General features: G+C 39.0%; 1 protein-coding gene across 1 annotated transcript; it reads right to left on the bottom strand.

The window, feature by feature from the left end:
- Positions 1-13,060: 13,060 nt before the first annotated feature.
- On the bottom strand, positions 13,061-15,687 carry LOC108919140 (CD276 antigen homolog). The gene is made up of 4 exons (XM_018726928.2): positions 15,634-15,687; positions 14,338-14,694; positions 13,951-14,241; positions 13,061-13,685 (listed from the first exon to the last, which is right to left on the bottom strand). The coding sequence occupies exons 1-4, from the start codon at positions 15,656-15,658 to the stop codon at positions 13,582-13,584; spliced, it is 777 nt and encodes a 258-aa protein (XP_018582444.1). The 5' UTR covers positions 15,659-15,687; the 3' UTR covers positions 13,061-13,581.

Raw genomic sequence — 15,687 nt, forward strand, 5'->3', positions numbered from 1 at the left:
GCAGCCTTTCAGCGTCACGGTTAGCCACCTCTGTGCTATGCAACATGGTACAGCTTAAACAACAGCTCATCTACTTGCTTAAAAATTATAATTTTATCTCCATTTTGCTTTCATACTAATGATTCGGAGACAGAATTGACTCACAGAATAAAAATGTTTAAAAAAATCAAATTTCATACTCATTACTGAAGAAATACCTGTTTATGCAGCCTTCACTGAATAAGTCGTTTTCTCACTCTTTCCCATGCCAAGGCACAATGCAGGAGAACAGAATTATGATCCATCTTAAATAGTGTCTCTGTGGGACACGATATGGTCACTGTGTCAACATGCGTGGCAGGCAGCCAGCAATGTCATGCCTATCTGCTTCAGACAGTGAAGTACCTGTGTGTGGCAACACTTTCTTAACCTTTTCCCTTAACTTTGACCTTGTGTGGAAAATATCAAAAGTTTTAGTCTGCTCCAGTCTGTAGTAAAAGAGACACTGAACTGCAACAAAAATTATGTGCAATTGAATAAAACACAGCCAATGGCTCATAGCATCACACCAAAATTTATTAACACACACACACACACACACACACACACAAAATCATTAGTCTAAATGCTCATTTGACACTTTTAATGATTTAATAATTACAACCTCAAACGTTACTGGAAGCTTTCCTGGAATGTTTCCAACATTTTACAGGTTCAAGTTAGAATAACAACAATAGTGCAAAATAATTAACATGGATTACAAAACTATAATATAAACTGTGAAAAATGTGGTTTGGGTAAAACATCTGCAAATATTTATTAATTCATTCATTTAGCACCTAATAATTTTGAGTGTCAACAGCACAACAGTGACAGTTCCTCCATTTGTCTGGATAAGTGACACATTGTTACCATATTAATTTTTTTTTGTTTCACCAACACCAAGTGAAAAAACTCAGATAAATAATGGAGTTAAACTTTTAAACCTCTGTCAAAGTTATTTTTAGAAAATCCTTGACCTATTATAAAACTAGGTGAAATTTCAAAATGCTATTTGAGCATGAGTTCAAAATAGTAAAAGGCAGAAAGTAATTTGAGACTGTGAAAATATTATTATATTACTTCCCTTACTAAAATTATTTTCAGACATTTCCTCATGTCCACCAAACCAAGTCAATAGGGATGTAGCTTATATAGATCCTGCTAAAAAGAAAACGTTTTAAATAACTGATGACAAGATTATGTACATATTTACAAATTAATGGGAAAACAGTGACTTTATCCCAGTCTTGGCATGTTAATCAGAAAATAAATAGTATGTTGAGCTTGTACTCATAAAATTGTCTTACACAAGCATTACTGTAGCATCACAGCACTTTCTGTCCATGGAAATAATGTAAAAAATAACCACCTGCTACATTAGTGAAGATATGGCATTTGTTTGTAAGTTTATAAGTTTATTCATAGGTTTTGGCATTTTTGGAAACTACCCAGAAAAAAAAGCCTGGCTAAAGAAACTGTCTCATAGGTTGTGCTCATGGTTTTTAAAAAAAAAAAAAAAAAAAAAAAAAAAAAAAAAAAAAAAAAAACTTTTCTTTTCATAGCCTTTTCAAACTAGAGTAGTTTCATTTAAAGAATAGTTTTATTTCTTCACAAAATAGATGTATGATTTCTTTTGCTTGCTGTACATTACATCAGCTCAAATGGAATAGAAAGGGATCATTTTTTTGTTGACCTGTCGACATCCAAATATTTCTGAAAAGAATAGCATCACAAATCATTGCTTGTTAAAGTGTAACTCTTTCCATTTTATAATTCTGAGCACTGCAGCAAACTTCAATAATTAATTTTTATGAGTGCATTTGAAGTCAATACCATTTAATATTCCTGCACTATTTACTCATAGCTCACCACCGTAATCCTTATGATACACAGCGCTCCTCCTTGTTTTGTATAACTTGTCTTTTCTTCAGAATCTAATCCTATTTGCTGACATCGCTAGGGTTAATACCACACATTTATATGTCAACATATGTATATTTACAAAAAAAATATATAATTTACTTTAACATGGCCATGCATCAGTGGGGCAAACCTACTTTATCTACACTGGATTTTTGTACCATGTTTTCAAATGCCTTGTGAGACTATTAATATAAATATTTGCTGGAAGCAAATTCAAAAAAATAATTTAACATAACTGTCAAAAACAGCATAAATGGCAAATGTGTTTCTCAGAACAAAAAAATGCATTGGCTATAACTGGCTACAACTGTAATTCTGCACACATCCGATGCTAATATAACTGCAAACACAAATTCTATTCCATACACATCAGCTCTTTTCAAAGTGAAAGATCTTGTTAGTGTTGTGAATTTGATAAAGCCCAATGTGCGGCTGTGTCATGCAGCTGTAACTAAAGTGCATCCTGAAAACGATTTCATTAATAAATACAAATTGTATCTGTTGTTCCTTTACTTTTTGTAAGGACCTTGTTCACCTTTGAACTATGAATTAGGGTTTGTGATTGCTGCAGAAATGTGTGGTGCAAGTGGTAAGGCTGCGTCTGCAAGGACACATTACAACCGCACCTGGTCTGCTGCTGCGTAAAGAGAAGATAGCAACACCGTGTGAAGGAAACCTTCCCGCGGGAAAGAAGGAACTAACCCCCACAGGAGGAACACACCAAGGAAGAAGTCATAAAAGACTAAAGTCATAAAGACTGAACTAACGGCCATTATTAACCTTACTCCGTGGTGTATAAGTATCTGTATTCTGCCTGCCCTCGGTGTGACTCTCCCAGGAGGCTCACCCGTGTGCACGTACTGCATTAAAGGCTTCTGTAACAGAGAAAAAGTTGATGTTCTTTCCTACCACAACATATTAACCTATAAAAATTAAAATAAACTGTAACACACACACACACACACACACACACACACACACACACACACACACACACGCTACGGGGTTGTAGCGAGCTAGAGCCTAACCCGGCAACACAGGGCGTAAGGCTGGAGGGGGAGGGGACACACCGAGGACAGGATGCCAAGGCACCCCAAGTGGGACTCAAACCCCAGACCCACCAGAAAGCAGGACCCGGCTAAACCCGCTGCACCCCCGTAAACTGTAACCATTCAGTTTCATTATATGGAAATGTCAATAAATATACACATACTGTATGTATGTATGCTCCTGAAAAACTTTGCAAATCATAAAAAACCAATTAAAATTTTTAAAAAGTTACAAAGCTTCACTGTTAATCCTTATTTTTCAAAGGAAACATTTCCTAAGTGCATCTGACTGGACCTTTATCACTGCTTGTCAACACTTTCAGAGTTATGGTTAAACCAGAATAAACACCAAAAACCATGTGAAATACCTGCAAGCAAGAGCCTACATTGCAAACTTTGAGAGAGGGGGGCACCGAGTCTGGGTTATGTGCAACTCTTGTCCTGATTGGCTCATAGATAGATGCCTATGTGGGCATTACCGTTTGTATGTATGTATTTATACTTTTAATTGTTACTTTTTTTGTGTTTAATTGTTTTTTTTTTAACTTAATATTTTCAGTTTTTGGGGGTGCAGTGGGTTGGACCGGGTCCTGCTCTCTGGTGGGTCTGGGGGTCGAGTCCCGCTTGGGGTGCCTTGTGGCGGACTGATGTCCCGTCCTGGGTGTGTCCCCTCCCCTTCCAGCCTTGCGCCCTGTGTTGCCAGGTAGGCCCCAGTTCCCCGCGACCCCGTATGGGACAGGCGGTTCTGAAAATGTGTGTGTGTGTGTGTGTGTGTGTGTGTGTGTGTGTGTGTATTTTCAGTTTTTTTCCTTAATCCTTAATGAACTTTCTGCAAAAATAAAACAGTAATACTTTTAGGGTGCTCCCTGTTGTTCTCAAAATCTGCTGTTTACATGTATTCATTCAGCTGATACTTTTCTACAAAGTTACTTACAATGTTACGGTTACAATTATTTACCCATTTTACAGCTGGGTAACTTTACTAGAGCAATTTTTAAGATAAGTAGCTTATTCAAGGGTACTATGGGCAGAGGTAGAGATCAAACCTGGGATGTTTGGATGCAAAAGCAGCAGTTCTAACCAGTATGTTACCGGTTGTCCCAAGTGTCTAGTGTCTGTTGTTCTACAGATGGACAAATTATAAGGCTAAATTTTCTTAGGCTCCAGTTCACCACGACCCCGCTTGGGATAAGCGGTTTCAGACAGCGTGTGTGTTTAATGTGAATGTTGAATTATCGGTATAGAGAATCATCTTAATTTAATACAGAATCCACATTACATCACATGGTCAAATCTTTCAAAAAAAAAAAAAAAAAAAAAAAAAAGAGAAACAGTTAAAGCTGCAGTGAAACAACTGTGCAGACTTTGTCACTGTTGGAACTGATCTTTTCCAGACTACTCCAGGATTTTTGGAGTCTTAGCAATGAGGCGCAAAGGATACTCAGTTTCCCCACTGGCCCTTACGTACACCCACACTTTCCCTTATCTGCTTGTACCATAAAATATACAATCCACATCAGTTTCCTTTTCCAGAAACTTCCACGGCAGACAAAGAAAAGACACCAAGTAAGTAACACTAAAACACATAAAAGCAAATAATATAGTGAATAACATAAAAAGTAAAGAAAAATTAAAACCTAATGATGTGATGAAGAGAAAACAATAAAACTATTAAAAAAGTAAGTCCAACACCACCACCAACTCTAATACCCCCTTCTGTTAAGGAATGAATTGAAAAAAATGAAATAATTCCTCTCATTTGGCTCCAGGATTAATCCTAGATTATTTAAATAACCTGACACTTTGTTTTGAAGTTCTGAATTTCCACCCATTGGAAATCTATTTTTCACAACGTGGGTGCAGTCAGGTATCATGTGTTACCAAAACAAGTGACATCCTGAATCAGCTAGAATCATCCTGGTCACCTCGTTTGCAACACCTTTCAGCATTTGTTCTTTTTTACCACAGTACCTTCACTGCAACTTTGATGGGTGGTTTCTGATCGTCCAAAAATATCTTTATATGCATTCCTTTAAATCTAGTTGCTAACAGGCACATTAAACAGGAATTGCCACAGTTTAAATGAGTGCCAAGTGAATATCTTGAAATTTACAATTTGCATTTAGAAATCCTATTCTAAATGTAACAGTTGTTGGACATGTATTACAGCCAAAGACCTGTAATATTTTGGTATGTGGGCATGTTTCTCTCTTTCTTCACATGTGAAGCTGGGAAGACTAATCGACATCCAACTGTTATTGTCCAGCAGAAACGGAAAATGACTGAAAAGTCACATGGCCACCAGACCAGAGAAACTGGTGACACCAGAAAAATTTTGGTCTTGGTGTTGTTATTGAGATAACTTGTATGTATGTGCATACGAGGGGTAACAGTTGTATAATGAGTGTTAAAGGCCTCAACTGTGTATTTTGCATTTACATTACATTTATTAATCCAAAGCGACTACCAAAAAACTCAACGTAGTCCATCAGCCCACACAGCACATTCACCAAGGTAACTTTTCTACTTGCAATAGGTCACTCATTCATACTGTGGAACATACAGTGGAACACCCACAGTCACTCACACACTATAAAAATCACAATTTCATGCTTCTGATTTCCACTGTTGTTCCAGTATCGCCATTCCTTTTATCACATTTTCTGCAGTTTCTCAATTTATAAAACTATAATTTTCCAGCATTTTCTTGCCTAAAAATGTAGAAAATAAGTCAACAAAAAATGTCATCTTCCCTTAATCAAGATGGTGATGATGGTTCCCAGCAGCATTAATAGAGAAAAGAGAGCTGCCAGTTTACTCCTGGATGCAGCCTGAGTCACACAGCTTCCTGAGGGGAAAAATCAAAAAACAAATTCCCCTGTCTAAAACTGTGTCTCAACGGCACTCAGACAACTCTTTTACACTGAGCTGTACTTGGACTTCAGTGCTCAAAATTATCCTAAATTATTACACCCCTGCCCCCGAAAGTATCATTCCAGCTTTTTAATACATATTGTTGTACATTTCAAGGACTTAAAATGACTTTCACTGGTCTTTAAGCTTTTTTGCATGGTATTCAGATTCTCCCGGTTATCTGTTACCACACTGCCTACCTGAAGATGGGAGGACAGTGAGAGAACGAGAGACCGTCTGGTTGAGAACTTCCAGCGTCATCTCAACTGTTAGGGTCTTTGTGTCATTCAGTGGCAGACTTAGCTCATTCTGCACCTCCAAGCATCCCCATCTGTCAGACTCCACACGGGTTTGGCTATGATTGGTGATGTCACTTTCCGTTTCATCTCTCCAAAGAAGCACTGGTTGAGGAAAGCCACGGGATGTGGTGACGTTGATATTCACACTACCACATCCAACGTAGATGGAGAGCTGAGGTTCTTCATAAGGAGCTGGAAAGAAGCACAGAGGGAGTAAGCGAGACAACTGGAACAGAGTAAAACTGTCTTTGCTAATGTTACCATTCTGATCACAGAAAGGGACATTACCTGCCACCAGGAGGAACACAAGCATCTTGGTGTTTCCATTCACACTAAACACCTCACATTTGTACCAGCCTTGGTCGCTCTTCTGTACACTCTTCAGGTGTAAAGAGCCATTTCCCTTCAGTAACTGGTCATGGAATAAGTGAGTGCGACCCCTGTAAGCAGCGCTCTGGGAATGTTCTTGGTCTTGACTGTCATGGTAACTGTGCACCACCACTGTACCGTTACACTGCCAGCTCACAACAACATCATGGAGATTCTCCCTGTCACTGCAGGGAAATGAACAGGGGAGGATAACGTCACTGCCGGGTGCTCCCACAACTTGCTGTTCCCATTCCTCCTTGGCAGAAACTCCAAGTACTGTCACAGAAATCAAGCACAAAAGGGAGGTTTAAAATGACACGCAGACAAGAACAGAAATGGTAATCTTAGTTTGTACAGAAGTAAGGAATATTTGCTTATTTGTTTTTCCCCACTAGTGATTCTCAGCTAAGTGAAGGGAGGAAATCCTTCTGCTGTTCAGTTCAACAAGTGGCACAACTGGAATTCATTCTAAGAAGGGAACAAGTTGAAAAAAAAGTGAACAACCTGCTTTATTGTACCTTACAGTATTTTTCATTGTACTGATGTAAAACTTTACTTATAGAATGATTACCTATTGTCACTCATGTGATTCATTCATTTCAGTGCCTATACATATGGACAATGGGTAGTATTCACATTTATTCATTTAGCTGACACTTTTCTCCAAAGTGATGATGACAACTCACAATGTTAAGGTTACAATTATTTACCTATTTATACAGCTGGGTAGTTTTACTGGAACAACTGAGAGTAAGTACCTTGCTCATGGATACTACAGCTGGAGGTGAGGCTTGACCCTATAACCTTTGGGTCCAAAGGCAGTTGTTCTAACCGCTACGCTACTATTTATAACTATATTCACCTAATGCTTTCTGCCAAAGCAACTTACAATTATTTACTGGAGGAATTTAGAGCAATTACCTTGCTCAAGGGTACTACTGTGCTGTGAAAAAGTATTTTCCCCCTTCATGATTTTTTTTTTTTTTTTTGCATATTTGTCACAGTTAAATGATTGAGATCATCTAACAAATTTTAATATTACACAAAGATAACCCAAGTAAATACAAAATGCAGTTTTTAAATGATGATTTCATTTATTAAGGGGAAAAAAGCTGTCCAAACCTACCTAGATCTATGTGAAAAAGTAATTTCCCCCCCTTGTTAAATCATGAATGAACTGATTAACCACATTTTTTGGAAAGCTGAGTTAAATTTCACTTGCCACACGCAGGCCTGATTACTGCCAGACCTGTTGAATCAAGAAATCACTTAAACAGAACCTGTCTGACAAAGTGAAGCATGCTAAAAGATCTCTAAAAGCAACACATCATGCTGCGATCTAAAGAAATTCAAGAACAGATGAGAAACAAAGTAACTGACATGTATCAGTCTGGAAAGAGTTACAAAGCCATTTCTAAGGCTTTGGGACTCCGGCGAACCACGGTGAGAGCCATTATCCATAAATGGAGAAAACTTGGAACAGTGGTGAACCTTCCCAGGAGTGGCCGGCCTACCAAAATTACTCCACGAGTGCAACGACAACTCATCCAGGAGCTCATAAAAGAACCCAGAACAACATCTAAAGAACTGCAGGCCTCACTTGCCTTAGTTAAGGTCAGTGTTCATGATTCAACAACAAGAAACAGACTGGGCAAAAATGGCATCCATGGGAGAGTTCCAAGGCGAAAGCCACTGCTGACCAAAAAAAACACAAGGGCTCGTCTCACATTTGCCAAAAAACATCTTGATTATCCCCAAGACTTTTGGGCAAATATTCTGTGGACTGATGAGACAAAAGTTGAACTTTTTGGAAGGTGTGCGTCCCGTTACATCTGCCATAAAACTAACACAGCATTTCATAAAAAGAACATTATACCAACAGTCAAACATGGTGGTGGTAGTGTGATGGTCTGGGGCTGCTTTGCTGCTGCAGGACCTGGATGACTTGCCATAATTGATGGAACCATGAATTCCCCGCTCTACCAGAAAACCCTGAAGGAGAATGTTCGGCCATCAGTTCGTGACCTCAAGCGCACTTGGGTTATGCAGCAGGAAAATGATCCAAAACACACCAGCAAGTCCACCTCTGAATGGCTCAGAAAAAACAAAATTAAGGTTTTGGAGTGGCCTGGTAAAAGGCCGGACTTAAATCCAATTGAGATGCTGTGGCATGACATTAAACAGGCCGTTCATGCTCAAACCCTCCAGTGTGGGCTCAATTAAAACAATTCTGCAAAGAGTGGGCCAAAATTCCTCCACAGCGATGTGAAAGACTCATTTCCAGTTATCGCAAATGCTTGATTGTAGTTGTTGCTGTCAAGGGTGGCACAACCAGTTATTAGGTTTGGGGGCAATTACTTTTTCACATAAGGCCAGGTAGGTTTGAACAACTTTTTTCCCTTAATAAATGAAATCGTCATTTAAAAACTGCATTTTGTATTTACTTGGGTTATCTTTGTGTAATATTAAAATTTGTTTGATCTCCATTTAACTGTGCCAAAGATGCAAAAAAATAAATCAGGGAGGGGGCAAATACTTTTTCACAGCACTGTATAGCTGGAGATGGGCTTCAAACCTGCTCTAACCACAATACTACTAACAGAGCATAGTATACCTATAAATAATTGCGATAAACCATATTTTTTACTTACCAAAAATTACAAAAATAAAATGCATAGTCCAATTTGTCATGGGGGGGTCACCTGAAAGAAAAAAATACAGAAAACAAGTATCTGTGATATACCTTCCTGAAAATATAGATGTACATACATGTATACGTGCCAGATGAATATCCATTGATAATTTATCTTGGGCCACTCTAAAACCACTTATGTTAGGAAGCTGCCCCCTTTATTATTATTATTAGTTCATTTAGGTAACTTTCTTCAAAGCAACTTACAATGTCTTGACTGCAGACAAAACTATTTATAATAATTCACCCATTTTAAAAGCTGGGCAATTTTGTGTGGAGTATAGCAGTCTTGTTATACCAAGTCATGCTTTGCCTGGCACATACACACATACAGAAGTGTTTTCCACATCGTAGATAGTCATCAGTCTGCATCCACGTCCTGTCCTGTGTATTTATTCATTGTCTTCATTGTATTAATTCATTGTACTCCTGTTCTGTGTTGCACCATGGTCTCCAGAGAAACGACATTTCATTCCACTGTATACAAGCTATATAGAGGAATGACAATAAAAGCAAGTTGAACTTGATTTGGAAGTGTGTGAATTAATCTGTACATTTATTGCAGGTCTGACACTGCTCTTGCCTTCAGAGTCAACTGACAGAAACGTATTGTGTGAAACTCCACCAGAGTGTGGGCACATCTTCAAAGAACATATCGTTGCTATGGCGCTCAGCACTCAATAGAATGTATGTAAACATTACGGCTGAGATGTTGCAGCTCTAATCAGCTGCTGTCCCGCTTTATTTCTGTTTCTTCCTATCCTGTGAATCACAGAGTATTTCAGCGCTAAGCACACAGATGTCTCCTCCTACGAACCTTTCCGAGCTGTGATTTTTCAATATCTGAACCAGTTTACCTCTACTTGCAAACAGCTGTTCTCATAAGAGCTCTGATGGCCCACGTGGTAGAGTGCTATCCTGAAACATAGGATATTGTCATTACTGTTACACTCCATATTCCCACTGCACAGCCATTTGCACAAGAAAACAAGATCTGCGTACAATTCTGGAAAGAACCTTTCCTTAACCTTAACTTAAGAAAGAAAGATGCACAAAATCTCATTTTCAACACACAAAATAAATATTTTTTCTCGAAACCCTCTGGTGTATCATTGCAATATACATTTACCACTACCAAGATTTACTTTTGGTGTATTATCAGCGCCGGGGATCGGATGGGGCGACACACACACACTGACAGCGGTCATTATGAACATTATTTTTTTGGAACAGCGGCACACAACTAGGTATCGGTGCGAACACAAGGAGGAAGCAAATAACGCTGGGTCCGAGGATCCCTCCGCAACCGGCTGCGTCTCAAGCCAGCGTCCCAGCCTGCTTAGCGCTCCTCATCTTTCTTAGCCTTGGCTTGCAAACACACGACACACACACACAGTCTTCTTATCCGGCGAGTTCCACAGCAATTGAACACTTAAAAAAAAAATAAAATAACAAAAAAAATTAACTCTAATTAAAAACTTAATTCTTCACATTTTTAGTTACAACTGTCAATTCAGCTATTTACAATAAACCTTTTCCCGCTCAAACTCGCGGGTCCTAGCAGCTTACAGCCATCTTCAGCAGTGAGACTGAGAACCCTCCATTAAAATGAATTGAACTCAACTAAGTTGAATTAACATCATGAATAAGTGATGAAGACGTAATTAAATAAACAGTCATTGTACATAATCGATACACTCACGCACTATCTATTATATTATGAAAGCTACCTACCCAACTACGTGCTCTCCAGCACCACCTGCCTGAAGTCTCATTCACGCCCGCCAAAAATATCATCACGTGCTTCCGCCGGTTATACCAATAGGGACCATAGACACCTGGAAACAAGATTAAAATACTGTTGGCATTTCATCGCAGTTGTGATGAATCGGTGTCTTTGCTGCAGTTTCTTGCAATGTCACTATGTCTCGTTCTTGTTCTGTATACGATGTATTTTTTTGTCATTGTTTATATTGTTAACAAAGTTAAAGAAAACACAAAACCAGATATCTCACTATTAGGACGCTGTTTATGACGTCACTTTACTCACTGCCAATGAGGTGTCTACTCTGTACGTCTCGCAACGTCATTTTAAAGCGTCCGTTTTGAATGGAGCACCAAAAACAGAGCTTAACATGTTAATCTGTGTATTTTGAAAGCAAACCCCATACTGGAAAGCCCGTCAGTAACTTTTAAAAAGTAAGGCGTCTGGACAATGATAACTGTAGCTAATAAGCAATGCTGATTATATCCTGATTTCTGGTGGTTGTGTGTGTGCGACCAGGCACCACCACCAGCAGTGTTGTACTACTTCGCCAGATGAATTCCGACATCATTTACAATTTTTTTTCTTTCACCGAACAACAGAACATGGTCTTTATGATTAACTTAATCCTAGCTCGGCCTGCTGTTAGCGTTTCTGTTCTATTACTTTACCGTTTTTGCGAGTTAACACGGGGTAGTAGTGGATGTTAACCAGAATTACTCACTATGTTTTCTAACCTCATCAAGCCATAAAAAATAAATGCCAGTAAGCTATGTATGCCATATTTCCTTATGATACTCATTCTTTTGTTTTTTGGTTGAACAATTACCTCTGAGCACATAAACAGACTTAAGAGTCTTGTCTTATGAGGCACAAAGGAACACAGTTTCCTCATTGCCTCTTATATACACTCACACTCTCCCTAATCAGTTTGTATCATGAAATACACAATCCATATCAGTCTCCTTTTGCAGAAACTTCCATGGCAGACAAAGAAAAGGGAAAACACCAAGTATGTAAAAATGGGGTACGTCAGCCATGACAGCCCCAAAACATCCAGGGGTTTAAGCAGTTCCGGGCGAATCTCATCCACCCCCGGTGCTTTGGCACTGTGTTTCCAACTACCTCAGTGACTTCCACCAGGGAGATGGACTCTCATACCCTGGAAGGCTCTGGCCCTGACTCCTGTAAGGGCGGCATATCTCTCGGGTTTAGGAGTTCCTCAAAGTGCTCCTTCCACCTCCTGACAATATCCTAATTTGAGGTCAGAGTTTCTCCACCTTTGCTGAGCACAGCTTGTGAGACAGCAGCACTACTTGCTGTGCTACCTTGCCACCACTTGTTAAAATAGTTACAGAAAAACACATCCTCTTTTAATGACATCTACATTTAACTGAAAAAGTGTTTGCAAATCTATTTCAAGACTCTAGACTCATGTCTATGTAATTGCCACGATACAATTAATAATCTAAATAACAAAAAAAGTTCCTCCTATGAAAACCTATTTAATAACCATTCATGTGGAGTTCTACATCAGAAGCACAGTGTAAACCTGAAGTTTGTATATTATCATACAGTCTGAGTCACTGTACACATCAACAACCCAGACACAAAAACACATAAACAATGATGACAATGACAACACTTTACTGGCACATGGTCTGTACTAGAACTGAAACAGTAACACTGACGTTAAATGTACAGTAAAAATGGAAATTTTTGCAGGATCACTTTTAGAAATAACTACAGTTTAACATACTGAATATTTATATGAAACAACTGAAACTGATTAAGTAGTCTTTAAATTGTGCTGTTAATTTAATTCCATAATCTCCTGATCTTTCTCTTCAAAATTGTATTTTGCAGTTAGTTGCTCATTTGCAGTAACAGTGACTGAACTCCAGAAATGTGTCCGTGTTCCACACTGTGTGAATGAGAAACAATCTTATTCACATCTAAAATACATAAAGTTACAAGTTTTAGCAGCAGAAGGATAAATTTTCTCCAAAGCAACATTGTAAGTCCCTTTGGAGAAAAGCATCAGCTAAATAAATAAATGTAAAGGTCGTATAAATTCCTTTTATATTTCTATTAGAAAAGAAGTAGAGGTGCGTCAATGAGAACTTCTACAGTGATTCCATAATCAGTTTCTTCTGCCCATTGCAGCGATGCACACTCCACCCATCTTGGTTTGTCCTGTGTTCAATTTAATATTAGCAGCATTGTATTGTTCACAGCATACGTCCTTTCTTGACATTTATGTATTTACAAAGTTCTCAGACACGTTTGTGTTGCAAAAGCTAACGAATACATTATGTGTTTGATTAATTCAGCTTCCTGATCCTTGGAGAACTGCCTCCTGTCAAGGTGTTATGGGAGCCTTCATCACTGGAAGGAAAATTGCTTAATTTAAAAACGCCTATGAATGCCACTGTTGTTCCAGTATCGCCATTCCTTTTATCACATTGTCTGCAGTTTCTCAATTTATAAAACTATAATTTTCCAGCATTTTCTTGCCTAAAAATGTAGAAAATAAGTCAACAAAAAATGTTATCTTCCCTTAATCAAGATGGTGATGATGGTTCCCAGCAGCATTAATAAAGAGAAGAGAGCTGCCAGTCTGCTCCTGAATGCAGTCTGAGTCACACAGCCTCCTGAGGGGAAAAATCAAAAAACAAATTCCCCTGTCTAAAACTGTGTCTCAATGGCACTCAGACAACTCTTTTACACTGAGCTGTACTTGGACTTCAGTGCTCAAAATTATCCTAAATTATTACACCCCTGCCCCCGAAAGTATCATTCCAGCTTTTTAATACATATTGTTGTACATTTCAAGGACTTAAAATGACTTTCACTGGTCTTTAAGCTTTTTTGCATGGTATTCAGATTCTCCCGGTTATCTGTTACCCCACTGCCTACCTGAAGATGGGAGGACAGTGAGAGAACGAGAGACCGTCTGGTTGAGAACTTCCAGCGTCATCTCAACTGTTAGGGTCTTTGTGTCATTCAGTGGCAGACTGAGCTCATTCTGCACCTCCAAGCATCCCCATCTGTCAGACTCCACACGGGTTTGGCTATGATTGGTGATGTCACTTTCCGTTTCATCTCTCCAAAGAAGCACTGGTTGAGGAAAGCCACGGGATGTGGTGACGTTGATATTCACACTACCACATCCAACGTAGATGGAGAGCTGAGGTTCTTCATAAGGAGCTGGAAAGAAGCACAGAGGGAGTAAGCGAGACAACTGGAACAGAGTAAAACTGTCTTTGCTAATGTTACCATTCTGATCACAGAAAGGGACATTACCTGCCACCAGGAGGAACACAAGCATCTTGGTGTTTCCATTCACACTAAACACCTCACATTTGTACCAGCCTTGGTCGCTCTTCTGTACACTCTTCAGGTGTAAAGAGCCATTTCCCTTCAGTAACTGGTCATGGAATAAGTGAGTGCGACCCCTGTAAGCAGCGCTCTGGGAATGTTCTTGGTCTTGACTGTCATGGTAACTGTGCACCACCACTGTACCGTTACACTGCCAGCTCACAACAACATCATGGAGATTCTCCCTGTCACTGCAGGGAAATGAACAGGGGAGGATAACGTCACTGCCGGGTGCTCCCACAACTTGCTGTTCCCATTCCTCCTTGGCAGAAACTCCAAGTACTGTCACAGAAATCAAGCACAAAAGGGAGGTTTAAAATGACAGGCAGACAAGAACAGAAATGGTAATCTTAGTTTGTACAGAAGTAAGGAATATTTGCTTATTTGAGTGTCACAGAGTGAGTGTGTTTCACTGATGCATGGATGAGTAACCCCTTGTAAGTAGTGTATCTAGCAATGTAGTCACCTTGGTGAATAAGGTGTGTGGGCTAGTAACACTACATAGTATCCATTGTAAGTTGCTTTGAACAAAAGTGTCTGCTAAGTGAATAAATGTAAATGTAAATGTATTTGCTTTTCCCACTTGTGATTCTCAGCTAAGTGAAGGGAGGAAGTCCTTCTGCTGTTCAGTTCAACAAGTGGCACAACTGGCATTCATTCTACCAAGGGAAAAAGTTGAACAAAAAAATTAAACAACCTGCTTTATTGTACCAGACAGTATGTTTCATTGTATTGATGTAAAACTTTACTTATGGAATAATTACCTATTGTCACCCATGTGATTCATTCATTTCAGTGTCTATACATATGGACAACGGGTAGTATTTTAAAAACAGCTACTATTTATAACTACATTCACCTGATGCTTTCTGCCAAAGCAACTTACAGTTATTTACTGGAGGAATTTAGGGCAAGTACCTTGCTCAAGGGTACTATATCTGGAGATGGACTTCAAACCTGCTCTAACCATGATACTACCAACAGAGCATAGTATACTTATAAATAATAAAATTCACCTTGGTGAATAAGATGTGTGGGCTAGTAACACTACGTAGTATCCATTGTAAGCCGCTTTGGAGAAAAGCATCTACTAAGTGAATAAATGTAAATGTGTTGCCGGGTAGGCTCCGGTTCCCCGTGACCCCATATGGGACAAGCGGTTCAGAAAATGTGTGTGTGTGTGTAAATAAATAACTGCGATAAACCATATTTTTCACTTACCAAAAATTACAAAAATAAAATGCATAGTCCAACTTAATCATGGAGGGGATCACC

The sequence above is a fragment of the Scleropages formosus genome, chromosome 18 (assembly GCF_900964775.1).
Source record: "Scleropages formosus chromosome 18, fSclFor1.1, whole genome shotgun sequence".
In the NCBI taxonomy this organism is placed as follows: Eukaryota; Metazoa; Chordata; class Actinopteri; order Osteoglossiformes; family Osteoglossidae; genus Scleropages; species Scleropages formosus.

What these genes read in the sequence shown, in the direction of transcription:
- LOC108919140 (XM_018726928.2), bottom strand. Translation starts at nt 15,658, where the DNA reads ATGCATTTTATTTTTGTAATTTTTG. An exon ending in TTTTATTTTTGTAATTTTTG is followed by an intron (nt 14,695 to 15,633) that starts GTAAGTGAAAAA and finishes TTTCTGTGACAG; the next exon opens with TACTTGGAGTTTCTGCCAAG. An exon ending in CACTGTCCTCCCATCTTCAG is followed by an intron (nt 13,686 to 13,950) that starts GTAGGCAGTGGG and finishes TTTTCCCCTCAG; the next exon opens with GAGGCTGTGTGACTCAGACT.